This window comes from Cebus imitator, unplaced genomic scaffold (assembly GCF_001604975.1).
Source record: "Cebus imitator isolate Cc_AM_T3 unplaced genomic scaffold, Cebus_imitator-1.0 Scaffold88, whole genome shotgun sequence".
In the NCBI taxonomy this organism is placed as follows: domain Eukaryota; kingdom Metazoa; phylum Chordata; class Mammalia; order Primates; family Cebidae; genus Cebus; species Cebus imitator.
This window is the reverse complement of record NW_016107403.1, coordinates 1,833,930-1,855,910: the sequence shown is the minus strand read 5'-3', so window position 1 is coordinate 1,855,910 and position 21,981 is coordinate 1,833,930. Positions and strand designations below refer to the sequence as shown.

Below are 21,981 nucleotides of genomic sequence, written 5' to 3'. Positions count from 1 at the left end.
GTTCTGTCATCCAGGCTGGAGTGCAGTGGTAATATCTTGGCTCACAACCTCTGCAACCTCTGCCTCCCACATTCAAGCAATTCTCCTGCCTCAGCCTCCCGAGTAGCTGGGATTACAAGTATCTGCCACTGTGCCAGGCTAATTTTTTGTATTTTTAGTAGAGACGGGATTTCACCATGTTGGTTAGGCTAGTGGTCTTGAACTCCTGACCTCATGACCCACCCACTTCGGTCTTCAAAAGTGCTGGGATTACAGGCGTGAGCCACCACACCCAGCCTCCATAGTATTCTTCTTAAAAGTTCAAAAAGGAAAGGAAGAAGGATCATAGTATTAAATTCAGCATATCTTGGTAAATGAGAAAGCTTATTAAGCACTAAAATATTTTCTGTTTTCAAATAGACAGGTTTCTTTTTGGTTTACTGAAGGATACTAATAGAGAAGTCAATTAATATATAATTTCTCTTTCAAATATCCTTTGTTTTATACGTGAAAATGGAACACTCAAGTCTCTGAAAGATTACTTCAGAAAAGACTTTATTCTGTAATGCCTAAATTAAATCTAGTTTTTCTTTATAATAACGGAAAGAATTAATATTGAACCTACCTCAGTTTGATTCACACTAGAGTTTGGAACTCGTGGGGCATGGTGGCTCAGGGCAGAGAGACAGACAAGAATGAGGTGTAAGGCTCCAATTTCCAATGCCATTCGCCTTAGAAGTACACCATCATCAGTTGTCAAAGGTGTAGTGCTAAACAAGCTACGAAGGACGTGAAAAGGAAGGGTTGGAAGCACATTGGCTGATGGAGATTGAAGAATATGACCTAGATTGAAAATCAAGAACTCAAGATTAAAAAGTTAAGAACACAATAAGAAGCTACATACAGGGTCATAAATTAATAATGACACTGTAATACAAAATTATATAACTGAATTTATTATTAAAAAACTCAAATACCACAAATAGAACAGGAATATCTTAAAATTTAATCACAAGTAAGTGTCAGGAAAAGCTTTCAGACACAGTATACACAAATTTCAAAAGAAAATTGAAACATACATATGATAAATAATAGCTATAAACTATGCTTTTTAATAAAAATTCATTGTATGTGCACTAAAAATAGTCTGAAATTACATAAAGTCTTTTTTTTCCCCTTTTCTGTTTAGGGTTATACCTACTTTAACACTGTGTTGTAACAGAGTGTTAAAATACCATGGTTCTTATTATACATATTATGTCTATAGCAAAATATCATATGCATGAACATATATATGTACAACTGTTACGTATCAATTAAAAAATAAAATGGTTCTTACCCCTCTATATACTTTAAAAAAAAAAAAAAAAAACCACCAGATCGAGTAATTAGAAATTCCTGACCTTCGAAAATAAATACAGTTGACCCCTGAACAATACAGGTTTATACCACACGGGCTCACTTATATGCAGATTTTTTTCAACCAAACATGGATTGAAAACACAGTATTTGTGGGATGCAGAGCCTGCCTGTATGGAGAGCTGCCTGTTTATATATATGCAGGTACCACACAGCTGACTGTAGAACCTGAGAATGTAAGGATTTCAGCATGGGCTAAGGTGGAGTTGGGGTGTGTCCTGAAACTAATCCCCCATGTATACCAAGGGATGGCTGTATACACAATTTATGTATGTATCAAACAACAAAGAATATTTGGTATAGAGAAATATGTACTTTTATAACAATTACTACAAAAACATTTAAAACAATGCCAACATTTATGAGGGATTTTGTTGTAAGGAAAACATAAAAGAAAAAAATATTTAGTTTGAATATTTGATAGCTTCAGAGTTTTGAGATCTACAAATAAATTCATACAGTTTTGTTAAATATACTTTGTGGTATAGGACTTAACAGTTTATTTTTTCTAAATGATATATGAAAGAAATCAACTCTAATCAAAACCGTGTGATTTTAAAATAACATAAGGAAATATTAATTTTCTTATAAATATTAATAGAATAAATAGTAAGTGAAAATGTAGAGGTAACCCAAATGAAAATATACTTGTGAGGCTATTCTGTAATTCTTCAGTTTTTCTTTCTATTAAATAACAATGTCAACCCAATGAAAACAATTATCACAGTTTTATTATTCTACATTATCATTAATACATTTATGGTATTATTTTCCTAATTCTGTTCTCTTTAATCTGAGTATTGCTACCAGATTCATTTTCTTAAAAAACTATATTCAACATGTCACTAATTTTCTTAGCACATTTTAATAAATCTTTATTGCTATTCAAAATAAAATTTCAAGTTCTGAGTATGTCTTTTCCATGATCTGTTACCAATATTAGCTTTCAAAATGTGCACAATGCTGCTTTTTGTGCAAATTTTCATTAGCTAACTTATCCCCTCTCATAGATTATAACCTCAAAACACTGCTCATTCCACTCCTTTTCTTTCTGAGGTAACACATCCCAACCTAAATCTAATCTGTCCTTAAAGGCCCCACTAAAAACTATCATGCCACTTCATTTACATTGCTGAGTAGTAAATAAATAATCTTACATGTGTGATTCTCCATAATACTGCACTCAAGAGTGACCAAGGCATTTTATAATTTGCTCTAAGTCTTTATGTTCATATACATCCCTTGTTACTATTACTGGAGAACATTAGCTACTTGGGGATAGCTCAAAATAACTTCTTCATGTTTAAATCCCTCCAGTGATGTCCAACAGTTTCGTCAGCACAGAGAAAATAATTTTTGAATGAATAGAGAGATGAAAATGAAGATTCTTTAGGATTTATTATGTATACGCTGGAAGTGAGCCACCACTTACAACAAATCATCATACAGCTTAACTGTATAAGATATAAATGATGAATAATTGGCAATGATCTGGATAACTTTACACAACCTATTATGTGTTGATAAATTTAATACTAAACACTTACTTCCTTCTCCATCATCTGTCACCCCCAATACCAATCGAAGAAGGCATTGGGCATGTTTTCTCTCTTTCAGTAGGACTTCAGCATAGCCCGGAAGACGAAGAAATAATCCAAAAGCAGCCAAAGAATGGGCAGGTATGGGAGACATGGTCTGTACTGCTGACTTGATAGGTGGAGGTTCAGCAGCAATAGTTTCTGGTGCTTCATAAACTAACTCCCCTGACTGTTCAATGGTTACCCATTCAAACTGATCACTATCCTTTGGCTTTTCCTGAGTGGTAGATGTTACAACTGGAGCACTCACCTAAAGAAAAAAGAGAAGCGTTTGCTTGGCTATTCACATTTTCAACATCAGATAAAGACTTAACTTCAAATGATCTCTTTAAAATATAGGAATGTAAGGATTAATAAAGGTACTTGCTTTAAAAAAAACAAGCTTCCAGCTGGGTACAGTGACTCATGCCTGTAATCCCAGCACTTTGGGAGGCCAAGGCAAGCAGATCACTTGAGGTCGGGAATTTGAGACCAGCCTGGCCCACATGGTGAAACCCCATCTCTACTAAAAATACAGAAATTAGCTGGGTGTGGTGGTGTGCACCTGTAGTCTCAGCTACTCAGGAGTTTAAGGCAGGAGAAACACCTGAACCCAGGAGGTGGAAGTTGCAGTCAGCCAAGATCACACCATCACAATCCAGCCTGGGCAACAAAGCAGTCTCAAAAAATAAATAAAAATAAAAACAAGCTTCTAAACATCATGAAGCACATGACATCAGAAGAATGGCAGTGTCTGCTAAGTGTCTCTATATTAGCTATTATTTCCACATTTATAATTAGTTAAGTATCTGTATGTGAATTCTTGGGGCTGTTTAAATGTCTTATTTCTCACTAAACTTTTGATTGGTTAGTCGTAGCATTTTTGTTATTGTGCCTGAAACAATTATTACTACAGTGGTTGTCAAAAGGAGACTTTCTGTCATTCTTTCTACATATATTAGTTGGCACCAAGATATAAAGAAAAACATTCCCTTCTTATCTATTAATTTTTATCAGTATGGATTCTAATTTTATTACATAGGTTATACTGTTACTATCATCATAAATTTTGATGCCCAAGGGGAATAGGATTTGGTCTCTGAAACCCCACTAAAGCAGGATCCTGCTTCCTTTTTACTTGTCCCCAAAGTTCTTTGAGCATTTCCTTGCTTTCTAGCACAGCAAAACATTCTAGTCTCATCTTCTACATACCCTTTCTCAATCCTAGAATTTCTCCAAGGAGCTCTGATCTCTTTTGGTGGAAAATCACATTCTAAAATGACAATATGGAAGATAGATATACATATATCACTGGGGAAGTCTGCTTCTGGACCCTATCGGCAAACTTTTCTAGAAAATACATGCATGTATATATGTGTAAGTACATATACAGACATAATTTCTAGCATGTATTCTTCAAAACTGTCAAGGTTATTGAGGCATGAAAGATAAATAAAGATAGGAGAATTGTTACATATTGAAGAGACTACAAGACAAGACAACAAAATACAATGTATGAACGTGAACTGAATCCTGAACCACTACTGCCCTCAAACTATGCAAAAGAAAACTGATTTCTTGTTCTTTGGGCCTAAAGAGCATAAGGATGACAACTGGCAAAAGATGAATAAGACTTGGAGTTTACAGTACAGGTTAAATGTGAAATTCTGATGTGTATAATTGTACTGTGGTTATGTAAGAGAAATTTTCTACACTTAGGGGTGAAGGAGCGGCATGTCTATAATTTAATCTTAACAATTAAAAAAACAAAACAAAACAAAACAAAAAACTCCAATTCTGAGCCAAAACACCGAACTCCAATGGTGATCCTACAAACTTCTAATTTCATTTAGAAATATTCCATTTATCTTACTCGGCCATGAATAATGCACTTCACTAAATACTAGTGTGAAGTTCCACACTCAAACATGTAACTAAATAGTGAGCTAATCACAAAGACATCTCAGTATCTCACTATTCATTTAAAACATCAGGATCATTCCTAAGCTTCCTGTATGACTTTAGTACACTGATAGGTAACTCTGTGGGGTAATTTTTAAATGAATGGTGAGGTAACTCTGTGATTAATTCATTATTTTTTCTTCCTTCTTTTACACATATATGTAAAAGTCTTAAGCTGATCTACAGCTATGCTACATCCACCTGTATACTGAATAAAACAGTTGGAATTTTGATGCCAGCCTATTTTGACTACTGAAGCTTAGGTCAGAATGACAATATAAAATTGCCTAACTGTAAGAACATGGGAATTCAAGGCACTTTTCACTTCTAAACCATTTTGAAACTTTTTACAGGTGATTTTTTAAAAATAGCTCTATATTTATTATTTTATGCTGCACACAAGATAGTTCCATACAAAAGTGCCTATATGATAAGAGAACATTGTTAAAGAAGCAGAACTTTACCTCCTTATCATAATTCAGTTTTCTCAAAAGATTATTTCTCAAATGATGCCACAAAACAAAATAAATACATTGAAAGCAAAACCAAAGAGTTCTTGATTTATAGCATTCAAATTCTTCAACAAGTAAAAGACCTTCAACTTCATGAAAATCAGAAGAGCAAATTAAAACCACTGTCATATATCATTTCCCATTCACCCATTATACAGGTAAAAATTTTTAAGTCTTATAATAGAGATGGATACCATTCTTCACAACTTTTTAAATTATAGCTAACAACTGGAAACAATGAAAATGCTCATCAACATTAAGACTGATACATGCAATAAGGTATAGTTATATATACAGAAAGTATATTAGAGCTGTACAGGTGAGACCACCACAGGTTTAGGCATCAACAAAGATTAATTTCACAATACAGGTTATGCAAAAGCAGCAAACAGTAAAAGAATATAAACTGATGTTTATATAAATGTCAAAAGTATAACTACTCAAACAGTTCTGTTTTAGGGCATTAATATTAAGACAGATTTAATTTTTTAAACTATGTATTATATTCACTTGTATCTATTAGTTCACATTTGGAAAGTCAAAACTGAAAAGTATATAAAAACATACTTTTGCTCAATTAACAACAAAGATTTATATTTCTGATGTACTAGGATTAAACAGCTCAATTTCCCAAAGACTCTATTAAGAACATGCTCACTTTGAATAATGTCTAAAACACAAATACATTATTTTAAATTCAATGAACAGGATATGATTTATATCAAAGACTTTTAGGAATTCCAATATTCCAACCATGTGATGTCTTTAATTCTGATACTCATTATATGTCACAGCAAATGAGGAGACATGATGCTTTCTAAAGTAGCCAAATGCTCTAATTTAAGAACAAAAAATTAGTTTTAGTTTAAGTTGGAGAAACATGGGGTTAATGTGATTTCAAAATCATAGCCATGGTACTTAAAAATGAAAACAGACTAAAAATTTCCTATGTTTGATTACAATTCTGTGTGAATGCATACATACAAACGTACATATACACTTCTTGTGTTGATTCTGGTGGTGTTTTTCAAGGAATTTATCCATTATTTCTAAATTATCAAATATGCTGGCATAAAGTTGGTTATAATAGTACCTTATTATTTTATTCTATAGAAATTATAATAATGTGCTTGCTATCATTTGTGGTATGTCCAATTTGTGTGATTTTCCCTTTTTGTTGAAAATTTTTGATAATTTATCAATTTTACTAAAAGTCTCAAAAGAAAAAAATGTATGGCTTTCTTTTTTCTCTTTGATTTTTGTTTTATATTCAATTGATTCTGGCTCTTACTTGTAACAGTTCCTTGCTTCAGATTTTTGGTTAATTGTACTCATTTTTCTGGTTTCCTGAGGTAGAAGTGTACATCACTGATAAATCTCTTCTTATAAGCATTTAAAGCTATAAAATCTGTCCATAGACTGTTGTAGCTATATCCCATGTCATGTTGGCACTATCATTTTGAAATATATTGTGGTATCATTTGTAATTTCTTCTTTCATCGATCTGTTATTTAAAATTACACTGCTTGGGTTACACATATTTGAGGTTTTCCAGATCTTATTGCTATTGATTTCTAATTTAATTTTGATACGGTCACAGAACATACTGAGTATTTTTTTTTTTTTTTTTTTTGAGACGGAGTTTCACTCTTGTTTTTTTTTTTTTTTTTTTTGAGACGGAGTTTCACTCTTGTAACCCAGGCTGGAGTGCAATGGCACGATCTCGGCTCACTGCAACCTCCGCCTCTTGGGTTCAGGCAATTCTCCTGCCTCAACCTCCTGAGCAGCTGGGATTACAGGCACGCGCCACCATGCCCAGCTAATGTTTTGTATTTTTAGTAGAGACGGGCTTTCACCATGTTGACCAGGGTGGTCTCGATCTCTTGACCTCGTGATCCACCCGCCTCGGCCTCCCAAAGTGCTGGGATTACAGGCTTGAGCCACAGTGCCCGGCGATTTTAATGTTTTTAAATTTACTGAGACTTTGTGTATATGCCAGCATACTGTCTATGTTGGTGAAGTTCTATACCCATTTGGAAAGAAGTACATCCTGCAGCTGTTAAATGCTGTGTTCTATAAATGCTGATTAGGTCCATCTAGAAGTTTTGGGTGTTTTTCCCCAAAATCTCCTACATCCTCACTCATGCTTGTTTCATTTACTGAGAAATAAATGTTATAATCTATTACTGAAATGTACAAAAGCATGGAAAGCACATACATTGACAAAAACATTAATGAACACATTATATTTTTAAACCACCAAAAATGGAAATGGCACTTAAAATAGGAATAAAAGTTAAACAAAAAGACATACTTTGGTAGTATATACTACTATTTTACTCTTCTATTTCCAGTAATATATCTAATAAATATCACATGTAAAGCAGTATAGAAAAGAGAATGCTAGTATGACAACCATGAAATAAAGAAAAATGCCACAGTATAATAAGTCCAGCAAAAGTGCTTGATCTTCATCATTTCTTCCATACCTACTAAGGCTCATGAAGCTCTGTACAGACCGACCGTTGAAAGAGTAATATAATGTTCCAAAAATATAAAACAAAGGGGATTTCTACAAAGTTTATCCAAGTAAGTTAAAAAACAAACATATGAAATGAAGAGCTAAGCTATGGAATGATATACTCCATTAGGAAATCTTATCTTACCTGTTGAATTACTTCTGGATACAGCATCGGTAGTCTTTCAGCGATAAGAGCCAGTCCACCCATTCCTGCAAAAACTTGTAATGGTGACTGAATGGGACAAGTTTCAAGCAAAGATTCATCCAATATCCCATCCATGCATTCATCACCAGGAGTGAGAGCCTCATCTTCTGGACAGCTAGCAAGTAAGTCTCCATGATCTAGACAATAAATTACAAATAATAGGTAAGAAAGGGTATATTTTTATAATATTCTTTCATTTACAAAAGCAGGTATTACTGCTTTCTTGCTACTCAAAAAAGAGCACAAAACATCATTTATTTAGATATATCTGTATCAAGGCTAGATGCTACAATGACCTTTAAATGACTTGATACTGCCTTCTTTAGTTTTATTATTGGGAGAATGGTTCATGGACTAGTAGCATGGGCATCACTTGCAAGCTTGTTTGAAATGAAGAATCTGGATTTTAATACTACTATGCAGGTAACTTGTAAACATACTGAAGTTTGAGAAGCACTGTCCTTTAGGGCATACTTGTACTTATATCCTATGTTAAAATAAATAAGTTCTCAAAATACTCAGAGCAAAGAATATACTCTAAAGTATCCTATTATGAAAAATTGAATAATGACAAATACTTCTCTTACTGAAAACAAAAAAATAAAGTATATTGGCTTTGAATTACTCACTAAAGAAAACCAAAGGTCACATAACCATACCCTTTAAACATTAAAACAAAAGAGAGAAATAATCCTGCTGAAAAACTGGGCAAAGTAAGTTTACTAAAATTTGCTGAAGAATATGAAAGACCAATAACTAAAGATTGAACTTTAATCATGAAAAAGATGGAAAGTTTAAATAAGTTCATACCACACTCACTATGAAAATTACTTACACAGCATTTATAGGAGTAAAAAATTGGGGATAACCACAGTGTTTCAACAATTGGGGAACAGGTAAATTTTCTTACATCCATATGAAAAAAACAGCCAATTCAAAAACGAACATTCAAAAATATTCAATGAAATATAAGGACTGCGTGCAGTGGCTCATGCCTGTATCCCAGCACTTTGCGAGCCCAAAGTGAGCGGATAACTTGAGGTCAGGAGTTCAAGGCCAGCCTGGCCAACATGGTGAAACCCTGTCTCTACGAGAAATACAGAAATTAGTCAGGTATGGTGGCAGGTGCCTGTAACCCCAGCTACTCAGGAGGCTGAAGCAGGAAAATCCAGGCTGAACCCAGGAGACAGAGGTTGCAGTGAGCTGAGATCACACCTCTGCACTCCAGCCTGGGTGACAGAATGAGACTCTGTCTGTAAAATAAAAATTAATGGAATATATAAGTAAAAAACAAAAATACATGCTCCCAATTATATGAGAAAACAAGTTTATGTGCATGAAATGCCACTCAATATAAATTATAAGTAAGTTGTAAGCTGAGGTTCTCACTTTTATTATAAAACAAGAATTCACATAGCTCTCACAGAAATACTAGAAATTAAAGTACATCCATTGATAAAACAAGTGATGTTATAAGAAGATGTAATGCAACTTAATTTCCAACTGAAATCATGGCCATTTTTTATATTTACAAAAATTCAGTTTTAAAAAATTTTATCTTACATGGATAAAATAAAAATACAAGTCAATTAGGTCATCAGCTATAGAAATCTCTGCCTCTTCGTACAACAGCCTATAATTTTAAAAGTAGTATTATGCACATACCTTTTTCAGGGTGTAGTCTTTTATAAGAATCTGTTTTTGATAGACTTGGGTCTGTTATAACTCTTGATCCCAATTTAACAGTCAGATCTATTGAGCGGTAACCTTGAGGAAGTTTTCGGTCATATAGGAGAGTTAAAAGCTGGGCAAGTGTCATTTCAGCTGGCAATGGCTGGCCTAAAATGATATAACTAAGTTAAATCTGGAAACCAAGAAAGAAACATTTACTTGGCTTAATTATTAACTGCTTTTACTAAATTACAGGCAAGAGTTTCATTCTGAAACCAATTTCAAAACAATTAAAAAATTCAACAGCCATTGGAAAGTTTACAAAACTGAATTTATTTCTGACATATAATAATGAACAACAATGTCTGTAAAAGGTGTTAAAAAGTCATGGGCAAAACAAAAACAAAGGAACAGACATTCCCAGAGACCTGATACGGGTCATTTTTTTCCATAAAGGGCCCCTAGTAAATATGTTAAGCTATGGGGGCCATATAGTCTCTGATACAACTGCTAATCTACATTGTAGCAGAGAAGCAGCTATGGACAATACACTAGTGAATGGGGACAGCTGTATTCCAACAAAGCTTTATTTCAGGCAGAAGGGGAGACTTACATCACCTAGGTAATGGGCCGTTATATATGTCAAAAGGACCTCTCTGGACAGAGGTATCCAACTCACATGCCATTAGTCTGTTGACCTCCACCATGAATCAACAACGCAAAGTTAAGAAGAAAAATTCCTTTGAATTGAGTTGGCAATTTAATTTTAATACAGCATGAAAATGGTGATAAAACAGACAAAGGTATCACTCATCCAAAATGCTTGAGACCAGAACTATTTCAGATTTAAGATTTTTTTTTGTATTTTTGAATATTTGTATGTACAAAATGAGTTATCTTAGGGAGGGGATCCAAGTGGAAACATAAAATTTATATCTGTGTGTACACATACATACATACACACACACAACTCTTATATACATAGCCTGAAGGTAATTTTATACAGTATTTTTGATAATTTTGTGGCTGTAACAAAGTTTGTGTATACTGAAACTTCAGAAAGCAAAGGTGTCACTACCTCAGCCACCACTGTTAATGTGTGATTGTTTGGCATCACCATCATTCCTCGTAATTTACATGCTATCAATAGGCAATTGTTTTCTTACATTTATTCACACATAAGTACTTAACAGTAAAAATACGACATACCATTAACACAGTGAAAAAAATAATGTGTCAGAGTAAGTAAGCAGCATAGTAGCATCACCAGGATACCTGTTTCAACTATTAAGCAAAAGCAACCACAAACAACAGCAGGCTTTTGGCCTTCACCTGTGATGCTGTGTTTTTATTAAAAGGTTACTATAAACTGTGTTTTCTAGGTAAGAAACATCAGAAGCAGGTGAGGACCAAGAAATTGATCCTATGAGGATGAAGAGACATTCTGCTGGAAGGCTTTTAAAAACGTTTCTTGCAAAATCATGTGCCTCATTAACATGGTTTTTAGCTCAGAATTCTCTCTTTAATTTTAAAAACTGACATGGTTTGTCCTTCTGCTATGAATGCATGCTGTCCTAATCCTTCAATATGCCCATCAAACATTTTCACCATGACTTCTTCTATAAGCACTTTTTGTGTGGTGTTACTTTGACCTTCTTCGTCACTATCATCACCATAATTCAAAACCATTTCAGCTAATTTACCACTAGTTAACGAATGAATAGCTGAAGCATTATTATCAAAGTTGAAAACTTCTTCGACTCTACTTCTTCCAGCTTACTGCCAAACTCTTAAGATATATTTTTTACATATGTAAGGAGATGTTATTTTTCGCTTGACATAAAGAATCCTTCAAAGTCACATGCAGTTCATCATTATCACTAAACATAGTTGCAGGCCAGAGGTTGTGCCAGGCATGCACAACTGTGTCTTTGTCAATGTTTTCCAAGCGCTGGCAATAGCACATATGGCATTCTTCATACTAAACTCCTTCTGAAAATTTTCTGCACCCATGCCTATGTTCACTGCTGCCAGCATGCTGTTTAAGAAAGTGGACTTATATTTTCTGTTCATTGATCTAAAGATAGCCTGGACACATGGCTGAATTAATCTGGGAGACAGTATTTGGCATAAACATTAGTTTTGAGAATTTTCGATGGAGATGAACTGGGGGATTATCAAGAAATAACAAATTTCTACATCATCCAGTCTACCTTACGGGCAGTACATGCAAGCCACTGGTACAAAATGTTTGTGAAACCAATCAGAAAAGATGTCCATGGTGATCCATACTTTTGTGTCAGTGTAAACATGGACTGGTAAGAAATTCACTCCTTGAAAACAGCAAGTGTGAAACGTTTTGCCCATCAGAGCGTGTTTGTACTTATGCATGCCAGCTGCATTAGCATACCCCAAGACAGTTATTCTGTCCTTGGTATTCTTTTTTTTTTTTTTTTTGAGATGGAGTTTCGCTTTTGTTAGCCAGGCTGGAGTGCAGTGGTGTGATCTCAGCTCACTGCAACCTCTGCCTCCTGGGTTCAAGCAATTCTCCTGCCTCAGCCTCCCAAGTAGCTGGGACTACAGGCGCACGCCACCATGCCCAGCTAATTTTTTGTATTTTTAGTAGAGACGGGGTTTCACCATGTTGACGAGGATGGTCTGGATCTCTTGACCTCATGATCCACCTGCCTCGGCCTCCCAAAGTGCTGGTATTATTACAGGCGTGAGCCACCGCGCCTGGCCCTGTCCTTGGTATTCTTAATTCCTGGAGAGGCTGTCTCATCAACTGTAGTCCAGTTTCTTTTTGGAAGAATAACACCAAAATAATGATATTTCAGCTGCATTATAAACTGTTGTGCCATCAGATTTTCCACAGCAGTGACTTTAGCAAATTTATCAAGAATTGACTTCTCCATTGCTTCATGGTCAGCAGATGCTTGATCACTACAAATCTTTAAAAATTTAATGTCATATCTTTTCTTGAATTTCCGCAACCAGTGTGTTCAATAATCACAGTTCCTTTCATTGTTCAGTTCACCTCGATAGATCGTTGTTTCATGATCAGCATACCATTAAGTGGCACATGTCCACTGCCAATACTGATGGATTCACTATTTCAACACACAATCAAGATCTTCATTTTTTAGCTTTATGCACTGTTTTTTGTTATTGTTTTTTTGAGATGGAGTCTTGCTCCATTACCCAGGCTGGAGTTCAGAGTGCAGTGGCATGATCTCGGCTCATTGCAACCTCTGCCTCCCAGGTTCAAGCAATTCTCCTGCCTCAGTCTCCCGAGGAGCTGGGTCGACAGGCACACACCATCATGCCCAGCTAATTTTTGTATTTTTAGTACAGACAGGGTTTCACCATGTTGGCCAGGATGGTCTCCATCTCCTGACCTCATGATCCCCCCGCCTCAGCCTCCCAAAGTGTTGGGATTACAGGCTTAAGCTACCGCGCCTGACCTTTTCTATTTTTCATTAACCTCTGTTCACCACTTGCAGCACAGAACATCAATGGTTTATCTTTCTGTTTGTTCAGGTCATTTATAGTGGTCATTCCAACATCATATTCTCTTGGAAGACATTTCACAATTACATTGCTGTCCAGTTTCTCCAACAGTTTGAATTTCTGTGCTAAAGATAAACATAAAACCTTCCTCTTTTTATTATTACTGTTATCCATAGAGGTATCTGCAGGCCTTTTTGAAATTATCAACACTGCAGAGCAAAAAAAAGACACACCATTGCACATACGTCTTGGCACCACGTGGGGCATTGTGGGAAACCTGGTGTTAGAATGTCTGGACGCACATGTGCAATTTTATTACCAACTGTGGATATGTAGGGGGAAATCAGGCAGCCTCAAAAAATATCTGAAGGGGGCTGGAAGGGTCCTTTTCCTCTTGTGGATGCTGAATAAACTGTGCATTGTGTGCCTGTGTTTAGAGTGCAACCGTCATATGAGGTCAGATGTGGACTGTTCCACTTGTGTCTGTAAGAATTCAAAAAGTATCAGATACTGAATTTTTGGATTAGGGATGCTCAACTTGTTATCACCTTGAACAACAGACAAGATAGTGCTCAATAAATTTGTTTTACCTGGGAAGAACATATTTCTTAACTACCAGTGGTGTAAGAGTTTTACTATTTGAACTAGTCCTAAAAATTTGCCCCACCACGTTTCCTAAATAACTTGTCACAAACTCTCTATTTTATCAATCATTTTATGGCACACTTGACAGAAAAACTTACAAAATCAGTAAAGTCGAAACATATAACTTGATAGTGTTAAAAAGGACATGTAATAGATTACTCCTTTGCTGTAACTTCTCTTGGAAGAAAGTGCATGGAAGAAGTCTAACTCATTGATCTCATCAATGGCATCTGATTAAACATGATTTTGGTGATTGTATCTCTGATTTACATAGTTTTAAGACTACTAAAATTTCTTTCATGTTATTCATTGTGGAGTATTACCTGCCAAGAGTTTGTGAAACAGGTGAAACACTGGGACAGTAATTATTTTGTTGGCAGCCTCTGCTCCTGAAGTACTTCCTATTTTATCAGGTATTGTCCTCCCCCTCCTGGATGGTGGACGAGGTGGTGTAGCTGACACAGCACGTTTAGATTGAGACTTCAGCCCTGAAAGAAAAGGAACAGTAAACACATCAATATGAAGGAAAATGGTGTTTCTAAAATATTTTAATGAGGCATGCATTCCTAGCAAATGTCAAATATAGAAATGTTTCTTCAAATCCATTATCTAATCTCCCAATTCTATTTGTCCTTCATGACAGTATTTAAATAATTTTGGCATTACATCTGTAACTATTTTCCAAGAAAGTAAAAACTATAGCTAGCTGTTATAATCTCTGAAATATCGATGACAATCCATTTAGTAGAAAGTAGGAAAAAAAGATAAAAAGATAAAAATCTAGTATTAAAGCATCATTACGACTCGGCTTTGTACATTAGTACATTGTATTACATGAATTTCCTGTAACATTGTAATATTTTATAGAAACCCAAACAAAATCAAGATTATAAAAAACAGAAAGCATACCAGAGGCAACAACAACACTGTAATTGTCTTGAAATCCATTTTCCGCTTTAACTTTTTCTTTCTCTTCATGGTTTTTCTTTTCTTTGTCATCTTTTTGTTCACTAATTAGTTTAGCTGTGATACTTGGAGTATCTGTAAGAAGATATTATCTAAAATACACTGCTTTTCCAAATCATTAAGAAAACAATATACTTCAGTGGAAGATTATGCAAGATAATATTATCCTTAATACTAAGGCAATATAAAGGAATTTAGGAGAAATGGCATGAGATAAAGGCCTGATATCCACTCTTTACTGATACTGATGAAGAAGACTCACAACTGTCCTTAAGCCAGGATATTTAAGTTCCACTCTTTATAAATTATTATATACAGTATTTTAATAGTACTGCCTCCAGAAATAATGAAAAACCTGTAGCATGAAAACTTGCTTTATTGTAGCCATAGTTCAATGTCTTTGGCACCTGCATCTAATTCAATCCTCACAACATAGAAATCAAGAAAGAGTACTATTTTCAAAATGAATAAAAGCCTTAAAAAGGCTACTGATATAATCTGTATAATGGAAAATATGGGACTCAAGCTCAAGACAGTCCATAGCATTAAACTAGACTTCTGCTTGTACTACAAATCAAAGTATATTTCTGTAACAGAGATTTCCGGTTCTGCTAATTTTTATTTAGGACAAAAACAGGAATCTTAGACAACAAAGTGTTTTAAAATTTAATGTGTTTAACTTTAAAAAATGAATATTAAGGGCTTTCACAGATAGTTACTATTCTCTAAATATTTCTTTCAGTACTGTGGCATACAGCACACCATTAAAAATTATAAAATAAATGAGTAATCATATAATGTGATTCTGTGATTAAGAAATTTAAAGGCTGAATAAACTTTTGATATTAGTTTTTTTTTCACTATGTGACTATAACTTATCAATTCTCCAATTCTCTCTCTTTTTTTGTAGACAAGGTCTCACTGTGCCACCTAGGCTGCAGTGTAGTGGTGTGATCACAGTTCACTGCAGCCCCAACATCCCAGGCTCCAGTGATCCTCCCACCTCAGCCTCACAAGTAACTGAAACCACAGGCACATGCTATGAATTTCTGTATTTTCAGTAGAGAGGAGGTTTCAGCCAGGTGCAGTGGCTCACGCCTGTAATCCTAGCACCTTGGAAGGCCGAGGTGGGTGGATGACCTGAAGTTAGGAGTTCAAGACCAGCCTGGCCATCATGGTGAAACCCCATCTTTAAAAAAAAAAAAGAGAGAGAGAGAGAGAGAGAGAGAGAGAGAGAGAGAGAGAGAGAGAGAGAGAGAGAGGGAGAGGAGGTTTCGCCATGTTGCGCAGACTGTTGTTGAACTCCTGGTCTCAAGCCATCTGCCTGCCTCAGCCTACCAAAGTGCTGGAATTACAGGCATGAGCCACTGCATCCAGCTCAATTCTCTTTTTACTTCCCTAATTTAACATAATTATGGCCCAGTCTTTTATATTAAAAAGAATGAGACAATAAAACAATAAACATCTTTTGTAATAACTCCCATTTTATAGTTTTTAGTATATGAAAGTGATTTCAATTTATACGCTTCTTAATACCAACTGCTAATTGCCTATAGACAGTTTCTGTTTTGTGAGATAAAAAATTTTATATACATTATAAATGCATGGTGCAACAATACATTTTACTAAAAAAACAACCAAGCAACCAAAAATGGCAAACATATTGACACAGTCAGAGTGAAACATTTAAATAATAAGAAATTTACAAAGTTAATTCATAGAATAATCAGGTAAGAATAACACATAAAGAACATCAGGTAATAATTTACTTAGTGCAATTAGAAGTTCAGCTAATTTTCATTTATTACCCTTATCTCAAAAGTAAATATAAAGAATAAATGACATTCAAACACTAAAAGGTATCAGTATGAAAAATTTTTTCAACCTCCTTTTAAAACTACTCTGGTTTCTAATATTAATTTACTTTTTAATTTTTTAATACAAATTTCTATTTTTTTCTCTGTACTTGAATGGAGGCAAAAAGGTGCTCTGTTTTAGAATTCCACTTCTGGCCAAGATAGAATAAGAAGGTTCATTCTCCCACCTGAAATAACCATTAACTAGAAATATGTATTAACAATGCTTTCTAGACTCTGAGCATCAGGCAAGGCAGAGCAGTGATGCCTGGATGAGGTGAGCTGTCTGGAAAACGAATTCCTAGGCCACAGTTCAGCACAACCTAGGTGTCTCCCAGACTAAGGATACAAGAACTGGGAATCCAGGGATACAGAGCCAGGAATCCAGGAAGAAGAGATTTGCATCTATGCAGATTTGCATCTAGAAATCTGGAAGTCCCTAGATCTCCAGAGATCTAAAGAGGGTCTTCAAGACTTCAACATGTACTGATGAGCATATGTGAGCAAACTACTGACGGACAGAAAAGGTGCGACCCAAAAGTAAGAGGGCAAAACAACCCCGGGATCTTAGGAAATGAAATGCTTTGTGTTCTTGACATCTAGTGAATTCCTATCAGAGTACTCATAAGGACAGAGCCTTAGTAATGCGGTCAAATGGGATTTAGAACTGCATTTTGAAATCTGGTACCCTAATGCTATTCTAATGTAGTGCCTATTTGAAGGTAAAATTCATTAAAATTAAAAATTTTGGTTTTTTAGTCTCATTTCATGTGCTTAACAGTTACCAAACTAGACAACATTGGTTTATGAAAAATTCCTATAATTACAGAAGTCTTGCCTTAGATTAAAAGCTGCTCTGATCCTACTTACAAAGATAAAAAGCAAGTCTAAAAGCAACAAACTGTTTTCAAATATTATCATTACATTTCATGAAAAATTAAAATATACATATTAAAATACAAAATATTTAGCACGCCAAAAAGTAAAATTTACATTGTCTGGTATCCAAGAAAATTTTCCAGGCAAATAAAGCAGCAAGAACATACAATCCATAAGAAAGAGAAAAATAATACAAACAGACTACTATGTTCAAGAAAGTTGAAGAAAGCCTATACATTTTAAGTAAGGACAAGAAGATATAAAACTTTAAACAAATTAGACACAGGAAATTATCCAAAATTTAAAAATAGAGAAGAAAATGATTGAGGGGGGGAAGGAAAGATTTGGGGAGGTATCACACAAATTAATATGACCTAATAAGTGAGTAACTGTAATTATAAAAAAGGTGGGGCAGGCCGAGCGCAGTGGCTCATGCTTGTAATCCCAGCACTTTGGAAGGCTGATGCAGGTGGATCATGAGGTCAGGAGTTCGAGACCAGCCTGACCAACACAGTAAAATATCATCTCTACTAAAAATACAAAAATTAGCTGGGCATGGTGGCAGGCATCTTTAATCCCAGCTACTTGGGAAACTGAGGCAGTAGAATCACTTGAACCCGGGAGGCGGAGGTTGCAGTGAGCCAAGATTACACCACTGCACTCTGCACTCCAGCCTGGGCAACAGAGCTAGATTCTGTCTCAAAAAAAAAAAGGGTGAGGGGGAGGCAAAACATTTGAAGAAACACTTGGCAAAATATTTCCAAATTTTGTGAAATCTATAAACACACAAATTCAAGGAAGTCAACAAATTCTAATCATAAGAAATGTGAAGAAAAAATTCTAAGGAACATAATCATACTGCTTAAAACCAGTGACAAAAATTTGTAAAAGCAAACAGACTGACATACATGAAGGTATTTATTTGAAAGTAATATTGTCAGCTTGGTGTGGTGGCTCACGCCTGTAATTTTGAAGGACAGGACAGGAAAGGAAAGATGAAAAAGGAAAGGGGAAAGGTCCCTTCCTTTTTGGCTGGTTGTAATATTCTCTTGTCTTTGTTTTTTTTCTTTTTTCTTTTTTTTTTTTGAGATGAGATCTTGCTGTTGCCCAGGTGGTCTGGAACTCATGGGCTCAAGTAATGCAGAGTAAGACTACATCACAAACATAAAAAAGAAAAAAGAAAGTAGTATCCTGAAAAGCTATAGATAGTAGGTATATTTACTGAGGCAATACTTCTGAATTACTTGTTCTTTTTTTTTTTTCTTAAGATGAGTCTTGCTCTGTTGTCAGGCTGGAGTGCAGTGGCGCATGTCAGCTCACTGAAGCTTCTGCCTCCTGGATTCAAGCAACGCTACTGCCTCAGCCTCCTGATTAGCTGGGACTATGGGTGCACGCCACTACACCCAGCTAATTTTTGTATTTTTAGTAGAGATGGGGTTTCACCATGTTGTCCAGGATGGTCTCGATCTCCTGACCTTGTCATCTGCCTGCCTCAGCCTCCCAGAGTGTTGGGATTACAGGCGTGAGCCACTGCGCCCTGCCCAAATTACTTGTTTTTATACATGTTGATATGATATAAACATACAAGTAAATGTATCATAAAATATGGCTAAAGATCATAAATCCACTTTAAAGAAGCAAAAAAACTGCTGAATAGAGGTTACATTCAGACATATAACTTATGAGGTAGTATACTTCTAAAGCAATTAGCTTTCTTTCATTTTTGTGTAATACAGAACACTATTTTGTAAAATATTTTGAATGATAGAATGTTTTAGAATAGCATTCTTCCACAGTAAAGACTAATTAAAATGTTCATTTTTAATTATTTTGTATTAAAATGTCTGCTTTTGCACTTCAAGTTAAACATATGAAATATCAATATCAATAACTGAGCTATAGTGCTCTTCCCCACTTCATTTATTTAATTTTTCATTTTTGTTTTTTTGAAACAGAGTCTTGCTCTGTTGCCCAGGCTGGAGTGCAGTGGCACAATCTCAGCTCACTGTAATTTCTGCCTCTAGGATTCAAGCGATTCTCCTTCCTCAGCTTCTGAGTAGCTGGGACTACAGGTGTGCGTCATCATGCCAAGCTAATTTTTGTATTTTTAGTAGAGATGGGTTTCGCCATGTTGGTGGGGCTGGTCTTGAACCCCTGACCTCACGTGATCCACCTGCCTTGGCCTCACAAACTGCTGGGATTACAGGTGTGAACCACTGCACCCAGCCCCTTAATTTATTTTTAACTTTCATTTTTATTCCTCATGTAGAATGGACAATTTCAAGACACTGATAGAAAATAGCCTCTAACATCAAATTTTCAAAAAAGTTTCTCTGTAGCAGATAAGGCAGCCATTTTCAAATAAACTTTTTTTTTTCAAATTTTAAAAATATTTATAATAGTATACTAACAACCTATTGTATAACTTGTGAAAAGGTAGGAAAGAATTATGATTTTATGCATATTTATGTTAGACACACTGACTGTAAAGCAGAAAACAATCTTTCCTACCTACAATCATATCCCTTCACATAGTTTCACTTACCATCTATGTATGGTAACAACTCCCAAGTCTCTTCAACTCTTTTACTCTGGGCTTTAGATTTGTATTTTTAACTGATAAATAGACATTTCCAAATTTTTTTCTTAGATACTCCTATTTGTCCTTCAGTTCACAGCTTCCATTAAAAACTTAGGTCTCCTCTTACGTATACAGATAGAAATATACACATATTTGTTATAACGCAAACACATTTCTAGCTTATTTCAGAAGCTGACAGCAGATACAAGATCACAACTATCTTGTGGGGCAGAATGTCTGTCTTGCTCATGTTTATAATCTTAGGACAAATTATAGTGCTTGCATTTTGCAAATGCTCAATAAATTCACTCAGAGATTAACTAGAATTTCTGAGAGGCACTCCAACTATTTAAAGTTGATATGGGCCAGGTGCGGTGGCTCACACATATAATCCTAGTACTTTGGGAGGCCAAGGTGGGCAGATCACTTGAGATCAGGAGTTTGAGACCAGCCTGGCCAACATGGTGAAACTCAGTCTCTACTAAAAATATAAAAAAAAATAGCTGGGCATGGTGGCACACAACTGTAATCCCAGCTACTTGGGAGTCTGTGGCAGGAGAATTGCTTGACACCAGGAGGCACAGGCTGTGGTAAGTTGAGATTGTTCCACTGTACTCCAGCCTGGGTGACAGAGTTAAGACTCTGTCAAACAAATAAATAAATAGTTTATAAGCCTTTGCCATCAAAAAGTGCTTTTTTTAAAAGTATCTCATATGTTGTTTGAAGGTATCACCCTGTAAAATACAGGCAAGAACGTAGGGGAAAATGTTCTCTCTGCTTTCCTCACTGACTACAATAAACAATAAGGTAACCAGTCAATTCTACCTACTCCATGTATGTCACTGATCACTATCTTCAATTTAGTAAATGTTTATTAATTTGAATCTTGCTATTAACCTAAATATCCCACAATTCATCTAGTATAAAACAACCAGATGGTTTACTTTGAGAACATGCCATCAATGGTTTGTCTATATTTCTACCTGCCCATTTGTCACTGTGGCACATTAAACCAAAAGAATTAAGGGTGCCTACATGTATGTCCCATTTTGTCCACTTGATTGACTTACTTATGCTTCAAACTATAAAGATATTTGGTATGTATGGTAACAACTCCCAAATCTCTTCAACTCTTTTATTCTTTTATTTTTCTAGTCATTAATGGTTGCCAAATGGATGCAGAAAATAAAGTTATAAAAACAATAAACTCCATATACATCAAACATAAAGTTAAAGAAAAACTAATACTTAAATCTGACTTGCCTGACACTCTGTCAAGAACATCTGATAATGTCGTTGAGACTGGTAAATGAAGAGTACGGAATTTGTGGCCTGCTCCATACATTGGATGCTGGATGACGTGGCTAGTAGCATTAATTCTACCTTTGTATAGCTGAAAATCAAGAAATCAAGGAAATCAAAAGTAACTTTTTGGAATACATATTGTTATAAAATAATCTCAAATTCATGTAAGAAAAAAATACTCAAATCCTATAAGATATAATTTATTTTAGATATGGCATGTTTGCCATCATTTGTTGGTCAACTTTTGCATTATCAATCTGTACCTAATATTTTTCTTTTTTTCCCACAGATCAAACCATACTACTCAGGTAAAATTATGTTATTTCTAGGCATGAGGAAGAGTGCTATCCTTAAAGTGTCAAGTTCTGACATTAGGTATAAAGGCTGCGCTAG

The 21,981-nt window shown here is 35.2% G+C and overlaps 1 protein-coding gene across 1 annotated transcript in view; it reads right to left on the bottom strand.

The window, feature by feature from the left end:
- The window catches only part of BIRC6 (baculoviral IAP repeat containing 6), a 262,197-nt gene that overhangs the window by 68,740 nt on the left and 171,476 nt on the right, over positions 1-21,981 (bottom strand). The window contains exons 57-63 of the mRNA XM_037740766.1: positions 21,547-21,676; positions 14,911-15,042; positions 14,325-14,489; positions 9,841-10,014; positions 8,116-8,312; positions 2,946-3,246; positions 605-822 (exon numbers count right to left, since the gene is read on the bottom strand). Coding sequence (XP_037596694.1) covers positions 605-822; positions 2,946-3,246; positions 8,116-8,312; positions 9,841-10,014; positions 14,325-14,489; positions 14,911-15,042; positions 21,547-21,676 — 1,317 coding nt within the window. The remainder of the gene's footprint in view (positions 1-604; positions 823-2,945; positions 3,247-8,115; positions 8,313-9,840; positions 10,015-14,324; positions 14,490-14,910; positions 15,043-21,546; positions 21,677-21,981) is intronic.